At 41.8% G+C, this 19,956-nt stretch overlaps 1 protein-coding gene across 2 annotated transcripts in view; it reads left to right on the forward strand.

Moving 5' to 3' along the window:
• Nucleotides 1–421: 421 nt before the first annotated feature.
• The window catches only part of KIAA1841 (KIAA1841 ortholog), a 46,812-nt gene continuing 27,277 nt past the window's right edge, over nt 422–19,956 (forward strand). The window contains exons 1-8 of one of the 2 annotated variants that reach the window (XM_025192171.1): nt 422–456; nt 576–699; nt 1,193–1,358; nt 5,114–5,303; nt 9,419–9,512; nt 11,245–11,483; nt 13,336–13,394; nt 14,527–14,687. In XM_025192171.1, coding sequence (XP_025047956.1) covers nt 1,209–1,358; nt 5,114–5,303; nt 9,419–9,512; nt 11,245–11,483; nt 13,336–13,394; nt 14,527–14,687 — 893 coding nt within the window. In that variant the 5' untranslated portion in view covers nt 422–456; nt 576–699; nt 1,193–1,208. The remainder of the gene's footprint in view (nt 457–575; nt 700–1,192; nt 1,359–5,113; nt 5,304–9,418; nt 9,513–11,244; nt 11,484–13,335; nt 13,395–14,526; nt 14,688–19,956) is intronic. The other variant, XM_014525810.2, reaches the window with a different exon arrangement.

The following is a 19,956-nucleotide window of genomic DNA, read 5'->3' on the forward strand; positions in this document are numbered from 1 at the left end:
CAACTCTAAGTATAAAAAGGGCCTAGTCTGTTTGTGTGTCTGTCCGCAACACTTTGTCAACTGTGCCTGCACCGCCAAGAGGGCAGCGATTGGCTGTGCTGGCGTGGGCCCAGACAGGCGCGGGGCAGGGGGAGGCAAACAGCAGAGATCACAGTGGCAGTGCCCCCTGCTGCCTGGCCCCGACACCCCCCCTGTGCCTGGCAGGGCAGCATGCCCGATGCTTGCATACCTGCCCCAACGTGCCCCCCCCCCTCCCCCCCAGTGCCTGGCAGTGTACACATGCACCCCACAACTTTTATTACCAACAGCCAGGAGGGAGGGTGGGAAAGGAGCAGGGAAGGGAGGTATGTCGGTGGGGGAAGCCGTGCTGCTCAGGGGAGGAGTTAGGTGGGGGAGGGAGCCCCCACGCTGGAGGCTAGAGGAGGAGGAGGCGGCAGTGGAGGGAGTCTTTACATGGTCAGCTCCCAAGTGTGAGCGGGGAGCGAGGGGGGGCCATGTAAACACTCCTTTGAAATCCGTCATTCTTGACGGGCAGTTGGCTAGTAATATTCATATTGTTGCTTTTTACTTTGCAGAGGAATCAACTGCATTTCTTTAAATCTGGATTTTAGAATTAAGGGTGCCTGCCATCTTGCTGTTTTTTCTGACAGTCACTGATTCATACTTCAAGGGAAGGAAAATGATTAAGCAACACTTTAGGTTGGATCTCTACTAAGGAATAATTTTGTCTTGCTAGACTGAGATGCCAGACTGCACTGACTCATTGCAATATGCTCAGAATAACTTCCTGTTATCTGCTTATTTTTTAGATTCCTTAACACTTCTAAAATCTCAGTTCTAAAGTAGAGCTATAATTTAATGTGGTGTTTAAAAAAATCTTAAACCAAACTAGATTGTTGTTGTTGTTTTATGATGACTAATTCTAATAATGAGAGATCAGACTAAACATCTTTAGTGAGATGCTTCCTTTTGAAGTGTCCTTTCTGATAGCATCTAGGGACAAAAATATTAAAACTTCAGATTTATCAAGTAGTAGTATAATGCTTGATTTCAATACTGTAGCAGTCATTTTCATAGTACATTCTTACAGCACTGGAATTAATATATATTGAATTGTAACTAATTATGCAATTTTTGCTATGAAGTATGAGCACTTAAAGCACACATTAAATATTTATATTTTCCCTCCTAGGTTTTAGCGGCAAAAAATGAGTCGCGGATATTCAGAAAACAATAATTTTCCATATGATAATAATAAAATGGTTTTGGACATGATCCTTTATTCCTTAATTGGGGTACCTCAGCCTATCAACTGGGACAGTGTGGCAAGGCTAGTTCCAGGAATTACATCCAAAGAGGTAACTTTTGTTTTTTAACCTAGTCTGTCTGTTTAAAGAATGCTTTATCAAGAGAAGTGCATTTTATTAGGTTAAGGAAGAGACAACAGGAGTATAGTTTTATAAAGCTACGTGAACTTAAAAAACAGTTTAATGATGACTTAATTTTAAACTGATAGCTTGTGTGTACCTATTTTTTTAAAACAACAAAACAAAACAATTTTTGAGGCAAGAAAAAATTTGATTTCTATGCTGCCATCTCCAAAAGGCTCAGGGCAGTTTACGAAAACAAAGCTCATATAAGTAGGTAAAATAATAAAACAATAATAAAACTGTTCTCCAAAGAATAACCACAGCTTCACCTTGCCTGCTAAAAGCCTGCTTTAATAAAAAGGTCTTACACTGTCTCTTACACTTGTTTCTGTGACTCTCAGTAGCTGGAAAAAGAAGCAAACAGACTTCATTTTTTTTATTAACTCCTTAATCAAATATGGTGGCTCACAAATGTAGCATAGCTAATAAATATTGCTATAAAATCATGGATACGGATACAAGACAAAATAACCACAGAGTAATTTACCCTGGATTTTTCTCCATAGTAAGGAACAGATGTACAACCAGCTTTCCCAGTGGCCTTATAGCAGTTGGCCACTAGGTGGCAAGGGAGCCAGTTTGTAGTCTATAAATCTTACTTGGGGATGAAACTGACTAGTGGAGCTGACACTCAACTGGAATACAAGTGTGTAGATAGTTACTCCTTATTTTTTGAGCCTTAACTTTGCTGCAGAGTGGAATGACTTACACCAGTGTAAGGTTATGTTTCATGTGTCTACCCAGGGTTGCAAGCTGTCAGTAAAAAAAAATCAGACTAAAAATGGCTATCAGTAAAGTCCATACAAAAATTTAGCCACCAGTAAAAACACTAAGCAGCCAAAGCTTGACTGAAGCTCTGACAGACAGTGCACAGCAGTGCCACCTGGTGTCTAAGTAGGAGTGCAGCCCCTCCCTGCAGGGAGCATTCTCTTAGCCATGTGGAGTGCTTGTACATGTGATGGGGGTTTAGTCCTTGGGGTTTTATTCTATGCCCCGCTTAATTGAAATAGTGGGTTCTTATTTGAAACCCACTGTTTCAGTTTTTCCATCATGTTATATACCAAGGGGCCCAATTTTATGTATTTATTTATTTTTGAGCCGGAGCCTGCTCACAACTTGGGGGTTGAGCAGCCAGTGGGCCAAGCAGTCCCTGAGCTGCAGGGGGAAGGGTGGGGGAGCAGTTTTTCCCTCCTCGGTGGCAGTGCCCTCTGGGGCCATCTGGGCAGGCTGCTAGCGGGCCAGGTGCTGTCCCAGCTCATAGGCAGCACCCAGCCTGATCCAAGTGTTTCCTAAGCCTGCCCAGGAAGCAGCGCCTGGTGGGTTTCCAGTGGGTGGGCTTCTGGAACAGTTTGATCGGGCCAGGTGCTGCCTCCGAGCTGGGGCAGCACCTGGCCTGCTAGCAGCCTGCCTGAGTAGCCCTAGGGGTACCACCACCTCAGAGGGAAGCACTGCGGCCCACTGGCAGCTCACCCCCACCCCACCTCCCTCAGCTATGGGAGAGGTGGGGCAGGCTCTTGTTGCTTTGAAGCAGAGAGGGGCCCAATCTTTTTTTCTCTGTGGAACCTGCCTGCTAGGGATGTCTGAAATGGGCCATATTTGATTCAGATTTAGCCTGAATTGGGGGCAGTGATTTGATTCGGCAATTTGGATCACTGTCCCGATTTGATTCAGCCAAATCCAAATCTGAAGATTCTGTGCTGATTCTCAATCAGTGATTCAGCCATAGAGACAGCTTAAAATGTTTTTTCTACATGCTTCAAGGTACCAGGCGCAGCTTGTGAATGCTGTGACAGTGGGGCGGATAGAACATACTTGGCAGTGGTTCCCCCCGTGCTCCCCCGGCTCGGCAATTGGCTGCGGGGCGACCCTGGGTGCCCCCCCAGGCCCAGGAGGCACCAGTCACTGAGCTGGGGGGTGGGGTGAGAGGATCCCCTGGACGCTCCACAGCGGACCCAGAAGTGGACTGGAATTGCTTCTGGTCCACTTCCGGGTCCACCGCTAGCATACTGGGGACCCCCCCGCACTCCTGTGGGATGCTCCATCCGTCCCAGCATCTTAGTGTTGACGAGCCACCTGGTACCTTAAGGTATATAGAAAAAACATTTAAAGCTGTGTCTATGGCCGAATCATTGAATCTCTCTGAATTGATTTGGAGGGTTCTGATTTGATTCAGAGAGATCAAAGGGTATCCTGATTCACTTCAGATTTGGAGATTCGGCCACCGAATTGGGCCAGATCTCCACTGAATTGACTCGGCAACCAAAGCTTCACACAGCCCTACTGCCTGTCTCAGCTGGGGTGGGGGGGGTGAACTGACAGCTGCATTGTTGCAATTTGCAACGGTGCAAACTAAACTACATCTGAATATTATTTAGTTTGCAAAAATGCAAGCTCATCTAAACTCCCCAAACTGGTGCATGTATAATGTGTGATTCCATTAAGCCACACAAATGACAATTTTTTGTCACGTGTATATAGTGACAACAGTCACTGTGTACAGGCACCCGTGCTGCTGGTGCTGCTATGTGTACATGTGTACAAGCACCCGTGCTGCTGGTGCTGCTATGTCCCAGGCTGGCTGTAATACTACTGGGTTGCAGGTAAGCTTCTTTGTGGGGGTCAATGCCAGAATGGGGCGGGGGTAAGGCTGGGCCGGACAGTCAGGTGTAGTTGGGAGCATGAGGGTGTAGGAGTGAGTATGGGGTCCCTGGTGGGGGTGGGGAGGAAGCTCAGTGTAAAACCATCACTGCAGTCAAGCAGGATTGCCAACCCAAGAAACTTTTTGTTTGTTTTTACTGCAAACTTGTTACTAGCAGTCAAACTTTTTTACTATGATTGATGTTAACCCTGTACATTTGAACCCAGTCCTTCTAACTGGGGCCTGGCAGCAGGGCAAGACCTGGCAGAAATTACATTTTACTGATATGTTTTATATAATGTTAAATATATCAATAAAAACATTTGGCTGTCAGTAAAAAGTTTACAAATTGTCAGTTAAAAAATATAAAACAATTCTTGGGTTGGCAACCCTCTTTCCACTCTACCTTTACTATGGAGTAAAGCCAGTGTATAGTAAAGAATGGTACATTTCCATATCTTTATGCAGAGCACAAAATGATTGGGAGTTCAAGCCTAGTTGGAACTTTTGCCCAGCAAAAGCTTATCCCAATCAGAAGTCTGATTACCATGTGTTACACCAAAACATCTCTGATACATAGAATTGTTGCCAGGATGGATTTGTCTGTATGACCTCATGTGACTAGTGAATCCATTAGGCTTTGGCAGAGCTCTTGTACCATCTCCCAAAACTTGTGTGTGAATTTGAGAGTTGTTGTTAGGTTGTTGAACTCATCAAGACAACCCATGTACATAAAGTTAATCCTGTGTAAATGTTTGTAGGAACAAGGCCCTTACCGATATTGAAATCTGTGTCTGATAGGTTAGATACAAATTGGAGATCATTCATATAAAAAAATTAAAATTGTGCTGTATTAAAACAAAATGAATAAAACAATAAAATCCAAGTAAAAACTTCCAGTTTGCTTTCATCATTTAATTTGAGTGGCGTTTTATTTGGGAAATAAAACATCACTCTTTCGGATATTAGATGATGCAGTTTTAAGTATTAGAAACTGTTACTAATAATATCTGCCTCATTTTCTCATCATTTTATCCTTTGACAGTGTGCAAAGAGGTTTGATGAACTAAAAAGCAGTGGAAGTTCACCTGTTGACAACCAGTACATGGCTACTGGAGGGAGTCCTGTTGAAACCCTAGCTACATACATCAAATCCTCACTTCTTGACCTGCAGGGAGATTTCCAAGAGCCTCCGACTGGGAAAAATTCAATTTCTATTACTGGTATGTTTTTCAGTAAGTCCTATGATGCTGACTCTAATGTTAGGTGTATCACTGTATATTTTTTGTAATGATCAGCATTAGTAGGTAACAAGCTTCAAAAGAGCAAAGATGAACATAAATACTCCTGTATAAATTAGACCACTTTATTTAAAATAGAGTCAATGCCTTTAATGTTTCATATGCAAATCGTTTTATAATTTGTGTTTTTAAAACGGCATAATATATTCAGATTTATGTTAAATATTTCTATAATGTTGAAACATCTTTTTACAGTTTTGTAGCTTCAAATATTTTAATGTCAAAACTGACAAACATTGCAACCATTTCAAGCTGTGGTCCTAGGACATGTAGGTATTCTGGAAAGAAAATCTCTGAAGTAAAAGCAAATGGCAGGAACTTAGTTTGATTTCTTAAATCACAAATTTCTCTCCCAATTAAAGGCCAAATCCACCTGCTATTTGTAGCTGATGGAAAGAATGCTTGCACTCACCATAGAAGGAATTGGACCATGCCCCTAGTATTTAGCTTAGCATCAGAGGTGTTCTTTCTGATGGTATATCACAAAGGTTTTGATCAACTGTAAGTCTTAAAGGGTGCTACATTTTTCCAAAATGTCAATATTAGCTATAGTGTCATGATCCAAATTTAACATTGGTAATTACATTCTTGCCTCCAGGTTTTTCAGTTAACTATTGCAGGGGTGTCTAATTGGCAGCTCATGAACCACATGAGGGGTTAAATTTTTGCCATCACTCTTTCAGGCTGCTGCTCTGCTGCTGCTCCCCACATTGCTTTGGCTACAACAGTGGCTGGACTTTTTGGGCTCTTTCTACCTCTTCACCCTGTTCCCTGCTTCCAGCAGCAGCTGGGCATGGCAGCATAGTCGAGTGAGCGTGGGGCATGCTGTGCAGCAGAGCAAATCTCAGGTACACAGTGTAGTGGGGGGTTCTATGGGGAGTGGGTGCACAATGCAGCAGAGGATTTTGGGTACGCAGTGCAGGAGTGGGGAGGGGTCATTGGAAGGTAGTACATGGTGGGGGGTCATGGATACGCGATGCAGCGGAGGGCCATCTCTGGGGTGTGCAGCCCAGGGGACCGTGGATCACTCTGATGCAGCTCACGTGGCATACAGCCGTGGCTGTGTCCCATAGGGTGTGCTGCCCCTGGCTGCTTCCAAGTTGGACAGCCCTGAGTGATCATGTACTACTTAACCTCTTGTCCTTAATTATCAAATATTTTTGTTTTACCTTATGAAACTTGACAGTTGTATTTCCCTAGAGGGTTGCAGTTCTTCAGTAGTGAAAACATGATTCATACATTACCATTTTAGATGCTAGTAGCAAATGTTTAATTTTGCAAAACTTTTCCACTATGACCTGTCTTTCAATGACTTATATCTGTTTGAAACATTTTCCTTTTGAGTTAAAAATAGCTTTTCTGTCTTTGTCCAAATGCTGCTACAGTGGAAACAACTGAAGTCTAAAACCTGAAACAGATATCCTGAATACACATTCTGTTAATTTTAAAATGTTTTTACAAACTTAGCCAAAATGTAACTGTTCGAAGATTGCTTACTGCGTATCTACAGTGAAAATGCTCCTTTAAGTTTAGAGCTATATGTGTAAGTTCTGCATGTACACTTAATTGAATACACACTTGAAGCTAAAAAATAACAGGATAAGTTATTCTGTAGCAGTAGCCGTTCTGACTCTGCTTATGGAAATCCTCTTTTTTTTTTTCTTTCTCAGTAATTTAGGAAGCTGTGTTCTAGTCTCAGCTTGCAACAGACTTCCCTTGTGACCTTGGGCAAGTCACTTAACCGCTGTGCCTTTTCAGGCAACAACTACACATGTAAAATGAATTAATATTTGAGAGGTGCTTGGAAGTTACAGAAATAAGACTTATTGAAAAGTCACTCCATCAGTATGTAGTCTTTAATTCAGCAGCTTTATATCCTAATGTATTAATTTTTCATTTGTTTTAGTTTAGACAGAGTAGTAGTAAAAAAATATCAGATTTTAAAATAGTACTCACCTCCTCACAGACAGTTCATTGTGAGCTGGATTCTTTTTCGGATTATGTATGATGAGCAGTCTTATTAACTAAATTTTGAATTTTAAGGCAAACTTAACCCCTTGGAACACACTCAAGTAGCAGCAGAGGAACAGAATTTTGCCCAGTATCTTCAGTGTAAGCAATTCCTGTCTCCTCTTAGGAGTTCTAATACTAATTCAAGTCCAAAATGTCATCCATAAAATGATGGGATTGACTGAGATTTTTTCTGCCAAGTTGAGAGTTCAGCCACTCTCCCACAGTAGCAAATCTTTCATCAGTTCTGAAAGTACCAGTACCAACCATGGAGTACTTGGTACATAGAGCTAAAAAAAGGTTGCTCTTGAAAATTCGAAGTTTTGATGTAAAATTAATAATGCATTAATGCAGATTTACTTCTTTTTCTCCTGTAAATAGATATAATTGTTTGGAAAAAAGCTGTGGGATATACCTGAAAGTATAGAAAACTATAGTTCAGCATATGCTCTTCTTAGTACCAGTAACATTTTGTCTTTTCAAAGACATCAAAGCCAGATTTATAGAAGTTTTGTATCTGAAATGTTCAGCCATCCCTCTTGGGATGCATGGGGTGCCTCATGCTCATCTGTCTAGGAAACTGCCAATTAGCAGTATTAGCGTAAAATTCTGACCTCCATGTGTAACTGGGAAGCTTTTATGAGAATGTTTCAGCAGGCATCTTCTAACTTTTGGAGCAGCAGGCCTCTTGAAGGGAGCTAGTTCTGAAGACAAGTCATGCCTTCTGACCCAGTCTTGGGCACCACCACTGCTTCCCCTGCTGCCACTGCTCTTCCTGGGCACCACCACTGCTTCCCCTGCTGCCACTGCTCTTCCTGCCCTTCACTACGTGCCCCACAGTCACATTCTGGCCTCCTACAGAAGCTCCGCTGACATCTCCCATCACTGAATAATCGCAGCTGACCTAGCTTCGTGGACTGGATCCAATCTGTTGGCCATAGGTCATCAACCCCTGTGCTACATTCTTCTGGAAAACCCTTCTATTAACTATTTAAATAAAACTGTGATCTCTCTAAATTCTACGTAACAATGCTACAGATTTGTTTTCTTTTCAAGAGGCCTTTCCAAATAGGATGGATAGATCATTCCGTCACCATGAAAAATATAAGGTGGATAACATCCAAAGCCCACCAGAATCTTCAAAAAGATTCTTACTGATTGCATTGTGTTTTGTATCCAAACCCTACTACAGGTTCCCCTCGATTTATGCTGTACATGCGTTCTTGGAGAACGGCGCATAAATCAAATGTCCATAAAGCAAACCCACTTTACAGTGTAACAGATAGGGATAGGCTCCCATGGTGGTGAGGGAAGGAGGGAATGAGCCTGGGGAAGGGGGGGGGTGGGGGGGGGGGGGGGGCATGAGGTGAGTTGGGGGAGGAAGCAGAGGGAACAGCGCAGCACTCACTCCAGCCCCGGTTGCAGCGGCCCTGGGAGCAGCTGGCGCCAGCTGCCTACAGCCACTGGGCTACACCGTGCTCCACCTGTTCCTGCTCACCTCTGCTCCTGGGCTGCACTGTGTCCTGGTGTGGACAGGTGGTGTCGGCTGCTCCCGGGGCCACTACAGCCAGGGTCGGGGGTGAGTGGGGCCACGGCCCTTTCCTCTCCCCCACAGACTTACCTGCTTGGGCAGGGAGGCATCTATGCTGATCACATAAGCATGAACGAATTATGTGTCTAAATGTGCTCATTGCATAAGAGCAAATTCACATATAAAGAACCCGCATAAATCAAGGGAAACTTTTAAATGCAATGCATTTGTGAAGAAAGCCTGTCAAAGGTAAAGGCCAGTTACCCTTGACTTTAGCAAAAGCTATACACTGACTCTTGTGTCTAAAAGGATTTGATTCTCTTGTTTTTTCCAGTGTAATTGCACCCAGATTGCTGCTTTGAATTTTCTGTTTGACCAGCTTACGAAGTCAGTAACTTGTGACAGCTTCCCCACTTCAGGAACGAGCAGTGCATTTTTAATGCTAGAAATGGTGAATGGGAGTCTGAATTTATACTCAAATTCTAATGCATTTTTTCTTGTTTATCAGGAAGGTCCAGTGTAGCTTCCACAAGAAACTGTTCGTCAGAAGCTGAGAAAGATCCTGCACATAAAGGCGGAGAAAACACTGAAGAAACTCAAGGGTAGGAAGACTGTTTGCTGTCTGGAAAGCTAAAATCAATTATACTATCCTCTACTTATACAGAAACGCTTCTGCAAAGTTGTTGACATAACATTTTCAGCAGTTTTCCCACCATTTGTCATCTGTGCAGCTCCATTAGTGCTGTCAGTGGTAGAAATGCTAGTGAAAATCAGGTAGGGGTTTCTATGTCTTCTGCAAGATAACCTTTGTTCTATGTCTTACCGTTATATTATCAGTCAGGTACCTGCTCCTGGTCTCTACCAGCACTTCTACCACTGCCAGTATTTGTGATAATGATAGTCTTGGTACAAAACCACTGGTAAGAAAATTACTGAAAAAATTCCGGGATGGCCTATTTGTGACTTAGTTTTAAAATAACCAAATAGTGAGACATTTTATTAACACTAATTGGCCTCTGTTCAGCCTAAGGTTTTATGCAAGCATTAACTCAATGTAAGTTTTGTCAATACATGTGTTTGGAGGCAGTCTGAACTATGTAAATTAATATACTTCTATGAAAAAATAGGGCTGGGAACTTCCTACTTCACCTTTAGTGCTTCAGTAATTGCAAAAAACTTATTGTTCCTTGTGCCAGATTATGAACACTTTACAGAAGTACATTCTCATGGTTCCTATTAGAATACACAGTTCTTTCACATTGCATTGGAAAGACAACTCATGTTCTAATTATTTAAAAAATTTTAGTGTTTAGTAATTGTTAGTAATTGTTTAGTAAGTGTTTAGTAATTGTTAAAATTACTTCTTTTAAAATTAAAATACTTTAAAATAAATTATAACTTGATAAAGTGAGGTTGTGAAATTTGGTAGCCTAAACATTATGTTCTGTAAATGTAACGTTTTTCTATTAGTGTTAAAAAGTAAGAAGAAAGAAAGAAAGAAGTGATATCATAGCCTAACAAACAAGCAAGCCACTTATCTGATGCATTTAAATAGCTGTTGTGTTATGCCAGTGCAGTTCATTTTCAAATAAATTATTACAGACACCTGTCACGGTATATATCTCAAACTTGTGACTCATGCTGGTATCTTTTACCTTGAAGAAAGGTTTTTGCTATCGCTCAGCTTGAACTTGCTATTAAGAAGCAGATAATTTAAATAATATTGGTAAATCATAAAACATTAAATTAATCATATGGAAGATGCTATAGCATTATATAAATTAATTACATTTCTCAACACCTCTTTAGCCAAGTGTATCCACTTATTTTCCTCTCTTTAATTTGAAAAAGGATGAACAGAATTTAGGTAAGTTTTTTTTTTTTAATGCATCTCCTTATGAGCCAGAGGCAAAACTGGGGCTAGAACTCAAAAGCCATTAATCTCAATACCTCTGTTTAACCATTAAACTACACTTCCTGCTATGACTGAGGTTTTGGTCATACATCCCAGAACACAAGCTTGGCTTGTATTTAGAAAATGCAAGACACTACAAGTCTCGAACAATATAAGTTAACTGAAATTTAAATAATTAAGTTTTAATTTTTAAAGTACATATTTCAAGAACTTGGGTATACAGGATCTTTAGTTGACTTAAATGAGGAAGATTACAGTTTTGACAAATTACTCAGATTTTGGGTGGGAGTCTCTATGGATTACTTTTTTACATTCATATTGGTTCCCAATCCTAATCTTGTTTTTTGCGTCTCGTGTGTGTGTTGCATTTTTTCCCATATGTGTGGTTTCATTTTTTTTTTGTTTGTTTTTAAATCAAGGCCAAATATGGTGATCCACGTATGTGATGAAGCAAAAAACCTGAAGGAAGATTTTATTTGTCCTCGAGACCTTTTGATTTCCGAAATGAAGTACTTTGCTGAATATCTGTCAGTGGATGCCCAGCGCTGGGAAGAGGGGGGCATTTCATTTCACTGTGATGTTCACATCTTTGACTGGTTGATAAGATATGTTAAAAGGAACACTAAGGAATATGAGGTGTATGAAATGCCCATTTTAGGTAAAAGCAAACCTACTGTTCATTTGCCGCAGGTTCATTATCTGCAGTGTCTGATCTGTGCTTCAGACTAAAAGCTTATGTACTGTCTGGAAGGTAATAACACTTCCTAATTCAGCTCCAGTCTCTTAAGACAAGTATTCCATGGTCAGAAACACTAACTTGCTGAAAAGGTGACAAAACAATGTCCATTCTGGCCATTCTAGAATGTGCTCTCAGCTTTGTGAATCCAGGACAAACAGTGGAAATACTAATGTGGTCTGGCAGCTGCTGTTTTGTACAAGTTCATTTAGCCCTCCTTTGTACTAGTTTAGACAATGGTGGATTTAAAATTCAAGTGACTGATCTACATTAGGGATCTCACCGTTACTACATCAACAGTGGGAGACTTAAAAAAGAGTCCATGCAAATGTAACACAGTCAGGCAGTCCTACAGTCATTGTCTTGATAGCTGTGAACAAGATTTTGAAAAGTATGTATACGGTAGGCATCTAAATCCTGCTTTCTATACCATGGCAGCAGTGTGTTCTGGGGTGCATGGGACTGAGCATATCTGGCCCATGCAAATCCACTGGGGTGCACCATAGCCAGAAGTTCTCCAGTGGGGCTACATTGGGCATATCCCCAGTGTCTGCTTGTAAGTCATCAGTTGCAGCAGGTTTTAGAGGAGTCAGTGGGAAACTCAGAGTAGCCTCATTGCTCAAGTTCCAGCTCTGGAGTGAGTGATGGGTAGGGCAAAATCAGCCACATTCTCCCCAGGACCAGGTGCTGCAGCTATATAAGCAAGCCCTAAGTCTCATAGGAACTTTTGGAAAATTGTATTTACAGGGTTTAATTGGAAGTCAGACGCTACTCGCATTGCAGTCAGTGAGGGGAACTTAATGGGCTTAAATGAGATCTAAAGCTTCTTGAACACATTTGAAAAGTTCATTTTGAAGCACTGAATTGTGCACTGTTGCAGCAAAATAATGTCCCTGCTTGGCTCTTGCATGCGTCATCCCAGTGAAGAATTATTTGCCCACTTAAAGTTTAGCATGTGCTTTAAGTGCTTTGCTGGGGTGGGGCCAGTGGTACAGTCTGCTGCAGTAGCCTTTCCATTTTGGTTGGGTAATCATGTTTAAACACCATTTCATCCAGCACACATTGACGTGCCAATCTTAGATGATGCACTGCTTTGTTAGAGCCATTCTTTTTTTTTTTTTTAAAAAAAAGAACATGTTAACATGAAGACTTTTAGTTTGACCAGGCTAGTTCCCTTACCAGTTACTTCCTATCATTTCTCTTTTGAGCCCTTTTCATGATTCTTTGATCTCAAGAATAGTTTTGTTTTCTTGAAAATCAAACAGATTTTTCCAATGTTTGTACTGTGTCCCATATTGAGCAACACCTTTATAGCAGCTGTTTTGAGAATCGTTATAACCATTGCATCATTGGTATAGTGTTACAAAATCCCTATCTTGTTCCTTGTCAGGCACAGTTTTTAATCAAGGTTTAACATGGTTTGGTTTTATCTGTGCCCACCACCCAGACTGTTAGCAAGTGGTTTAGCTGGAACAGTATTTACGCTGTTAAAATTCTTCTGTTAAACTGTATTAAGGAATGTAAGGATAGGGTGAATGCACATAATACAGGATGACTGTGTGTGGGAATATAACTGTTTAGTCTTATCTAAATAGGTGGGATAAAATGTTACTTCTCAAGTTTGTGAGTGTGGTGCATTTTGGAAAATGAAATAATAAGTACTGGTTTGGTACATTGTACCCTCTTTCAAAGAGCCTTTTGGTGTCTTCCATTATCAATTCAAGGGAATAAGTTTTAATCTAAACCTTGTTCTAATATTTCTCCTCCCTTTTAGAACCTGGGAATGTTATTTCAATTCTCATTTCTTCTGAATTTTTGAAGATGGATTCATTAGTGAGTATTTGAAAGAGAATAAAAATTCAGTGCCATAGGAACACTATTTACCAGCAAATGCTTGGCAGAAATCTCATGCCTGTCATTCAAAGTATATGTACTGCAGCATAAATACAGAGAAGTTTATATTCCAAGGTCCCAAAGAATTTGAAATCTCATTTGTTACCTTGCTCTGTTACCTTGCCCTTATGAAGTACTAATTTACTATTTGCATAGTCTCATCAATTTCAGTGGGACTATTTTAGAGCAAGGTACTAGTAAGGGTAAGGGGCACAAATCCTAAAATTTAGCTCAAAACAGTTAAATAATCTCATTGTCTGTAAGGCAAAGACTGCCTTACAGAAACCATACATTTCCTTTTGTGTTTCTGTGTCGTACACAAATAATGTGTCTGTCGTCTAGGATGCAGTTCTCTAAGTTCATATAATTCCCATTCACTTTGCTTGGAGATACGCATAGGAAAAAAAAAAAAGAAATAACTCTGTGTTGATGGAGTTCCCCCTCCCCCACTTCTGCAGTTTCACTTCATTTCACTTCAGGTTTTAAAAGCACAAGCTATTAAGCTACTACACATATTCAGATTGTTCTGTTACTTGATCATTATGGCTCTCTGCTACATAGCAGTAACCACAAATGAAAAAAGACTAAAGTAGAGATAAAGAGCATGTAAACAAGTTAAAGAAGGTATTCAGAACTGAATGTGCAACATCCTCATGTTTCAACTGTCACTGCAACTAAATAATGAGGTTTGCTGGTAAAGATACATTGGGTGCATTCACATCATTTTAACAACAGAAATAGCCTGTCTAGTTCTTGGTTATCATCAATATATGGGTAGAGCTTCCTGAAGATAGTGCTATCAGGAGATATATTTCAGGCTATAAAAACTTTCAAGATTGACAGCACAAATTAGATCAGAGTTGCATTTGGGGTATGTGGACAAACTGTAACTTGCTTTCTGAGCCATTACATTGCATTTTTAGATATGAGTTAAACCAGTCTTGCAAAGTAACTCTAACGCTAAAAATTACCTAAATCCTATTATTAATTTCTAATATTAACATGAAGGTATCAGATACAAGCTTATGTATCACTGTTTTAATTGTCACTTTATCCCTTCTGTTCTTCCCAGGTAGAAAAATGTATTCTTTATTGCCACAAAAATATGAATGCTATTGTAGCAACTCCATGCAACATGAACTGTATCAATGCTAACCTTGTTACACGTATTGCTGATCTCTTTACACACAATGAAATAGAGGAGTTGAAGGACAAAAGAGATAAATTTAAAAGGTAAATTATTGTTCTACTGCTCAGTATTAAAACTCACTTACCACTTGCTATAATATGTACTCTTTAAGATATTTTCTCAGACCTGTTACAGAATCATTGGGATGTAATCAATTTATATACCTTTAAATAGCGTCTTTACATAATTGCTTGAAAATACTTGAACTTTAAGGTAAAATTTTAAGGTAATGAAGGTGTTCTAGAGAAGAGGCAAAAGTGAAGATTCATAAGGAATCCAGGGTTAGGAAAAATTGAGTGGGTGGGGTAGCTAGTGGGTACGAAAGAGGCAGTCTACACATCACCAGATGTTGATGTAGTGATGCATTATGTCACCGTATGGCATGCTGTGGCAATGTAGTGATCACATGTATCTACATATGATTGCCAGTTACGTTGCTGTAGTGGCAAGCTCTGTGGGTATAGTATGCTGCTATAGCAACAAAATGGCAAAATCTACCCATGCACTGTGTGTGTGGTACTGCACCGTGCTTTAACACTTCCAAATGGAAGTGCAGGTTTCCCTCTATTTTATGCAAGTTCTTTATATGTGAATTTGCTCTTATGCGATGAGCATATTTAGACCCATAATTCGTTATATGCGAGGTAAATTTGCTTTTATGCGATCAGCATAGGGCCCCCCCCCCCAGCCACCCAAGCAGGTAAGTCTGTGGGGGGAGGGGAAAGGGCTGTGGCCCCACTCACCCTAGCCCTGGCTGCAGTGGCCCTGGGAGCAGCTGGCACCAACTGCCTGCAGCTGCTGCGCCGCACTGTGCTTCTCCTGTCCCCCTGCGCCTGGGCTCACTTCAGCTCCTGGGCTGTGCCATGCCATGGTGCAGGCAGCTGGTGCTGGTTGCTCCTGGGGCCGCCCCAGTACAGACTGGCGTGAGTGCAGACAAACAGAGCCCTGGGCAGTGTGGGGCATGGCATTCAAGCCAGCCCTGGCTGCAGCGGCCCCGGGAGCGGCCAGAGCCTGCTGCCCCCAGCCACTGGGCTGCACCGTGCTCTGCCTGTCCCCATTCACCTCTGCTCCTGGGCTGTGTCGTGTCCTGGTGCAGGCAGCTGGCATCAGTCACTCCCGGGGCTGCTGCAGCAGGAGCTGGGGTGAGTGGGGACAGGCAAAGCCCCAGGCGGTTCAGAGCACGGTGCAGCCCAGTGGCTACACGCAACTGGCGTTGGCCAGTGGCCGGGATGCTGGCTGCTTCCGGTGCCACAGCAGCCGGGGCTGGGGTGAGTGCTGCTCTGTTCCCTCTGCTTTGCTGCCTTGTGCAACCCCGGGAGCAGCACCCCTCCCCCTGCCCCTTCCCTAGTTCCAGCCTCACCGCCATTGGAACCTATCCCTATTTGTTACATTGTAAAGTGGGTTTGCATTATACAAATTCGATTTACACACCGTTCTCCAGGAACGCATGTACCGCATAAATCAAGGGAAACCTGTACTGAAGCATGGCACTGTAGCAGTGTCGCTATACAGCAATGTATAGATATGCCCTGTATCTCAGAAACAGATATTTTGGCTTAGGTAGCTTGGGAGCCACAGAAGCTGGTAGTGAATGTGGTCTTAGTTCCCTGAGACTGTGGTATTCTGTAGTGTTCTTGATTCTCTTACATTTTAGACCTAGAACTCAGGAAGGGGAGCTAAGTAGTTGCAAATACAGTTAAAAGCATGAACAGGAACTTCAGCTGAGCCAAAACCAAGATAAGGTCATAATTGCCAGATTTGCAGATGAGGTTGGAAAGTACTTTCAGAATTACAAGATAACTGGCTTCAGGATTAAAGTTAAGGAGAGAAGTAATGGGGGAGAAGAGGATACTACATGATTTTTTAAGCATTTGGTAATAAATTGCATAATAGAGATTAGAAGCAGGCAACCTAGCCAGGAAAACAAGGAAGAGTTACCTGCTGATGATAAGGTAATCTTGGTTTTAGGTGGTCTTAAATGTGTTCTAAGGGGCAACAATGTAAGAAGCCTGATAGCTGATAGAAAAGTATAAAGTTGACATCATCTATGTAGAAATGGTATCTAGGATTCTGCCTATGTAACTTCTGCTATCAGAAGGAGAAGCTAGAGGAGAAGATGACAAGGACAGAGCTGTGAGCCACATCAAACCCAAATATAAGACTGCCACATATAGGAAAGGATTTGTGAGTGGGTTGGATTCCAAACAGTGAAAGGACAGATTCTTGCACACAGCACCTACATAACATAGAATAATTATATCAACAGCCATATTTTAAATCAAAAGAAGATTGAAGGATCTGCCACTTGAAAGAAGATTCAGAGTAACATTTTTCAAAAGCATCTACATCCACTGGAAAAATGAAACTTATGAGATTTAGTTTCCTATGTGATTGTGAAATCTGTAACTAGGGCACTGTCCTGAAATGGTCAAGATTGTGTCCTGAGTGAAACCCTAGAGGCAGTTTTGGGAGCAGAAGAGGGTTAAGAGAAAGGGATTTAATTTTACAGCTTGCAAAGTTTTTATTTTGATTATGAGGTGATAGCAACAGTCCTGAGAGAGAGGTAATTAGCTATGTTAGTCTAAACTCAGGTGGAAGGCAGAATGGATGTGCACCTTACAGAGTATCTAAATCAGAGATCCATTGCATAAGCTTTCATAAGTAATGGGCTTACTTTATCACATACTGTGAGTAAGCCTGCTACTTGTGAAAGCTTATGCAATGCATTTCTGATTTAGTTTATAAGATACAAACCTACCCAACAATTCTAAGAACATTGGAGAGATGTTCCCTGGTGGTAATGTGATGAGTCAATATGTGTTCAGTAGGTTTTGTGGATGTCCCAGAATGTTGAAAGTGTGGAAGAAACTATAGTAATAGGCTGGCCACTCATTTTAATGTTGCTGAGGTTTGTATTGGAATACCTAGAGCTTCATAGATTTCATAGATGTTATAGACATTAGGGCTGGAAGGGACCTCGCAAGATCATCAGGTTCAGCCTCCTGCCCAAGGGGCAGGAAGTCAGCTGGGGTCAGATCACTCCAGCAAGATAAGCATCTAAGCGTTTCTTAAAGGTATCCAGAGTAGGTGCTTGCACCACTTCTGGGAGGAGTCTATTCCAGACTCTGGAGACTCAGATGGTAAAGAAGTTTTTCCTTATGTCCAGTCTAAAATGGTCTTCCAGCAGTATGTGAATGTTAGACCTTGTCTTCCCTTGGGGTGCCCTGATGAACAGACGTTCTCCCAGTTCCTGATGCGCATTCCTTGTACATTATAGGCTGCCACCAAGTAACCCAGAGCCTTCCCTTCTTCAGACTGAAAAGTCCCATGCTTCTCAGCCTCTCCTCATAAGGCCTGTTTTCTTGACCTCTAATCATGTGCATGGCTCTACTCTGGACTCTCTCAAGCTTCTCCATATCCTTTCTAAAGTGTGGAGCCCAGAATTAGATGTGGTATTCCAGCTGCGGTCTCACCAAGGCCAAGTAAAGTGGGAGGATGACTTCTTGGGTCTTGCTTGAGATGCATTGGTAGACGCAAGCCAGAGTTTTATTTGCTTTGCTGGCTGCGGCATTGCATTGGTGGCTCATGTTCATCTTGTGGGTCAATCATGACCCCAAGTCTCTTTCAATCGTGGTGCTAGTGAGTGTAGCACTGCCGAGTTTGTAAGTGTGATGTGGGTATTTTCTTCTGAGGTGGAGCACCTTGCATTTCTCCACGTTGAGTGTTATCAGGTTTTGATCTGCCCACCTTGCAAGCCTGTCCAGGTCAGCCTGAATTGCCTGCCTATTCATTTATGAATATTGCCTATTCATTTATGAATATATTAAAGAGTACTGAGCCCTGGGGCTGCCACTGGTCACCATGCACCATGTTGACTTGGTTCCATCAACTATCACTCTCTGGGTCTGACCACGGAGCCAGTTCCCCAGCCATTGGACCGTAAGGTTGTCGAGGCCAGAGTTCCCCAATTTTTACCATGAGGACATCATGAGAAACCAAGTCAACGATTTTTTTGAAATCTAAATATATGACATCAGCCTCTTCTCCTTTGTCCAGCTGATGCGTCACCTAGTCAAGAAGGGAATGAGGTTGGTCAGGCAAGACCTACCTGCAACAAAGCCTTATGTTGGCTATCTCTCAGAATGTTGCCTTCCGTTAGCCTGTTGATGGTTTCTTTGATGATTTTTTCAAAGATCTTTCTAGGGGTTGAGTTCAACCTGATTGGCCTGTAGCTCCCTGGATCTTCGTTCCTTCCTTTCTTGAAGATAGGCACCACGTTGGCCCTCTTCCAATCTTCAGGAATCTCTCTTGAGCACCACAAGTTCTCATATATCCTCACCATTGGTTGTGGTATGATGTTGACCAACTCTTTTAGCACTCTTGGGTGCATTCCATCCAGGCCAGCTGACTTGTGGATATCCAGCCTCTGAAGCTGTTCCCTCACAAGATCTTCACCAATTATAGGTATATGATCACCCTTACCGTGGTAGTAAAACAAAATACTCTGAAAATAGGTAGGGTAAGATGTAGCAAGGGAACTTGTAAGGGAGTCTAGTGAGTAGGTAATTCTTTTGTCGTTGATGTGACCTTTCAGATGTCATCCACAGATGTAGAAATGAGGCTGGTGAAGAATCTGGTGTTCTTCCCTCTGTGGTGGGAGAAACCTCCCTAAGGTTCGTTGTCTAGCTGTAATTTGATTGACAGACAACGCGGGTAAAGAAAGACAGCTGTTTATTTGCTCGAGCAAAGACCATAAAGCCAGCAAAAGGCAAAATGGCCCCCCCCTAAGGGTGAGGTGATCTTTTATACTTATTACAACAAGGCAAGACTTCATGGTTAACAAAAAAAAGCAATACTTGGGCGGTGTTTTTCAAATCTTTGTAACAGCATATTTCTATTAAGCTAAACTAGCACTTTTTAAAAAGCTAAAAGTTAAGTAACAGTAACATTATAATATGTTAGCAAAACCTTACACAGTAGTAGATACTTCTCAAGGACACAACCAGTGCACCCAGAACAATGGTTTCCCTGTCTTATCTTACTTCTTGCTGTAGCTGATTTTTCAGCACACAGACACAGAGATACTTGCTGCTTTTAACTCAGAAAATGCTTAATACAGTTAAAATGATTACTTGACACAAGCAAAGGCTTAGCTATCAATCTGCCTTGTGGTCAGCTGCATTGCTAGGCCACAGGTCATGCCTTGTATTCAGCTGTAAAGCTAATACTTCTTAATCTAAATTATTGTAAACCTAACAGTATGCTATCAGAAAACTATTCTATTTCAGGGTAATAACAAACCTGCGCACTACA

Source organism: Alligator sinensis, unplaced genomic scaffold (assembly GCF_000455745.1).
Source record: "Alligator sinensis unplaced genomic scaffold, ASM45574v1 scaffold219_1, whole genome shotgun sequence".
NCBI classification, from domain to species: Eukaryota; Metazoa; Chordata; order Crocodylia; family Alligatoridae; genus Alligator; species Alligator sinensis.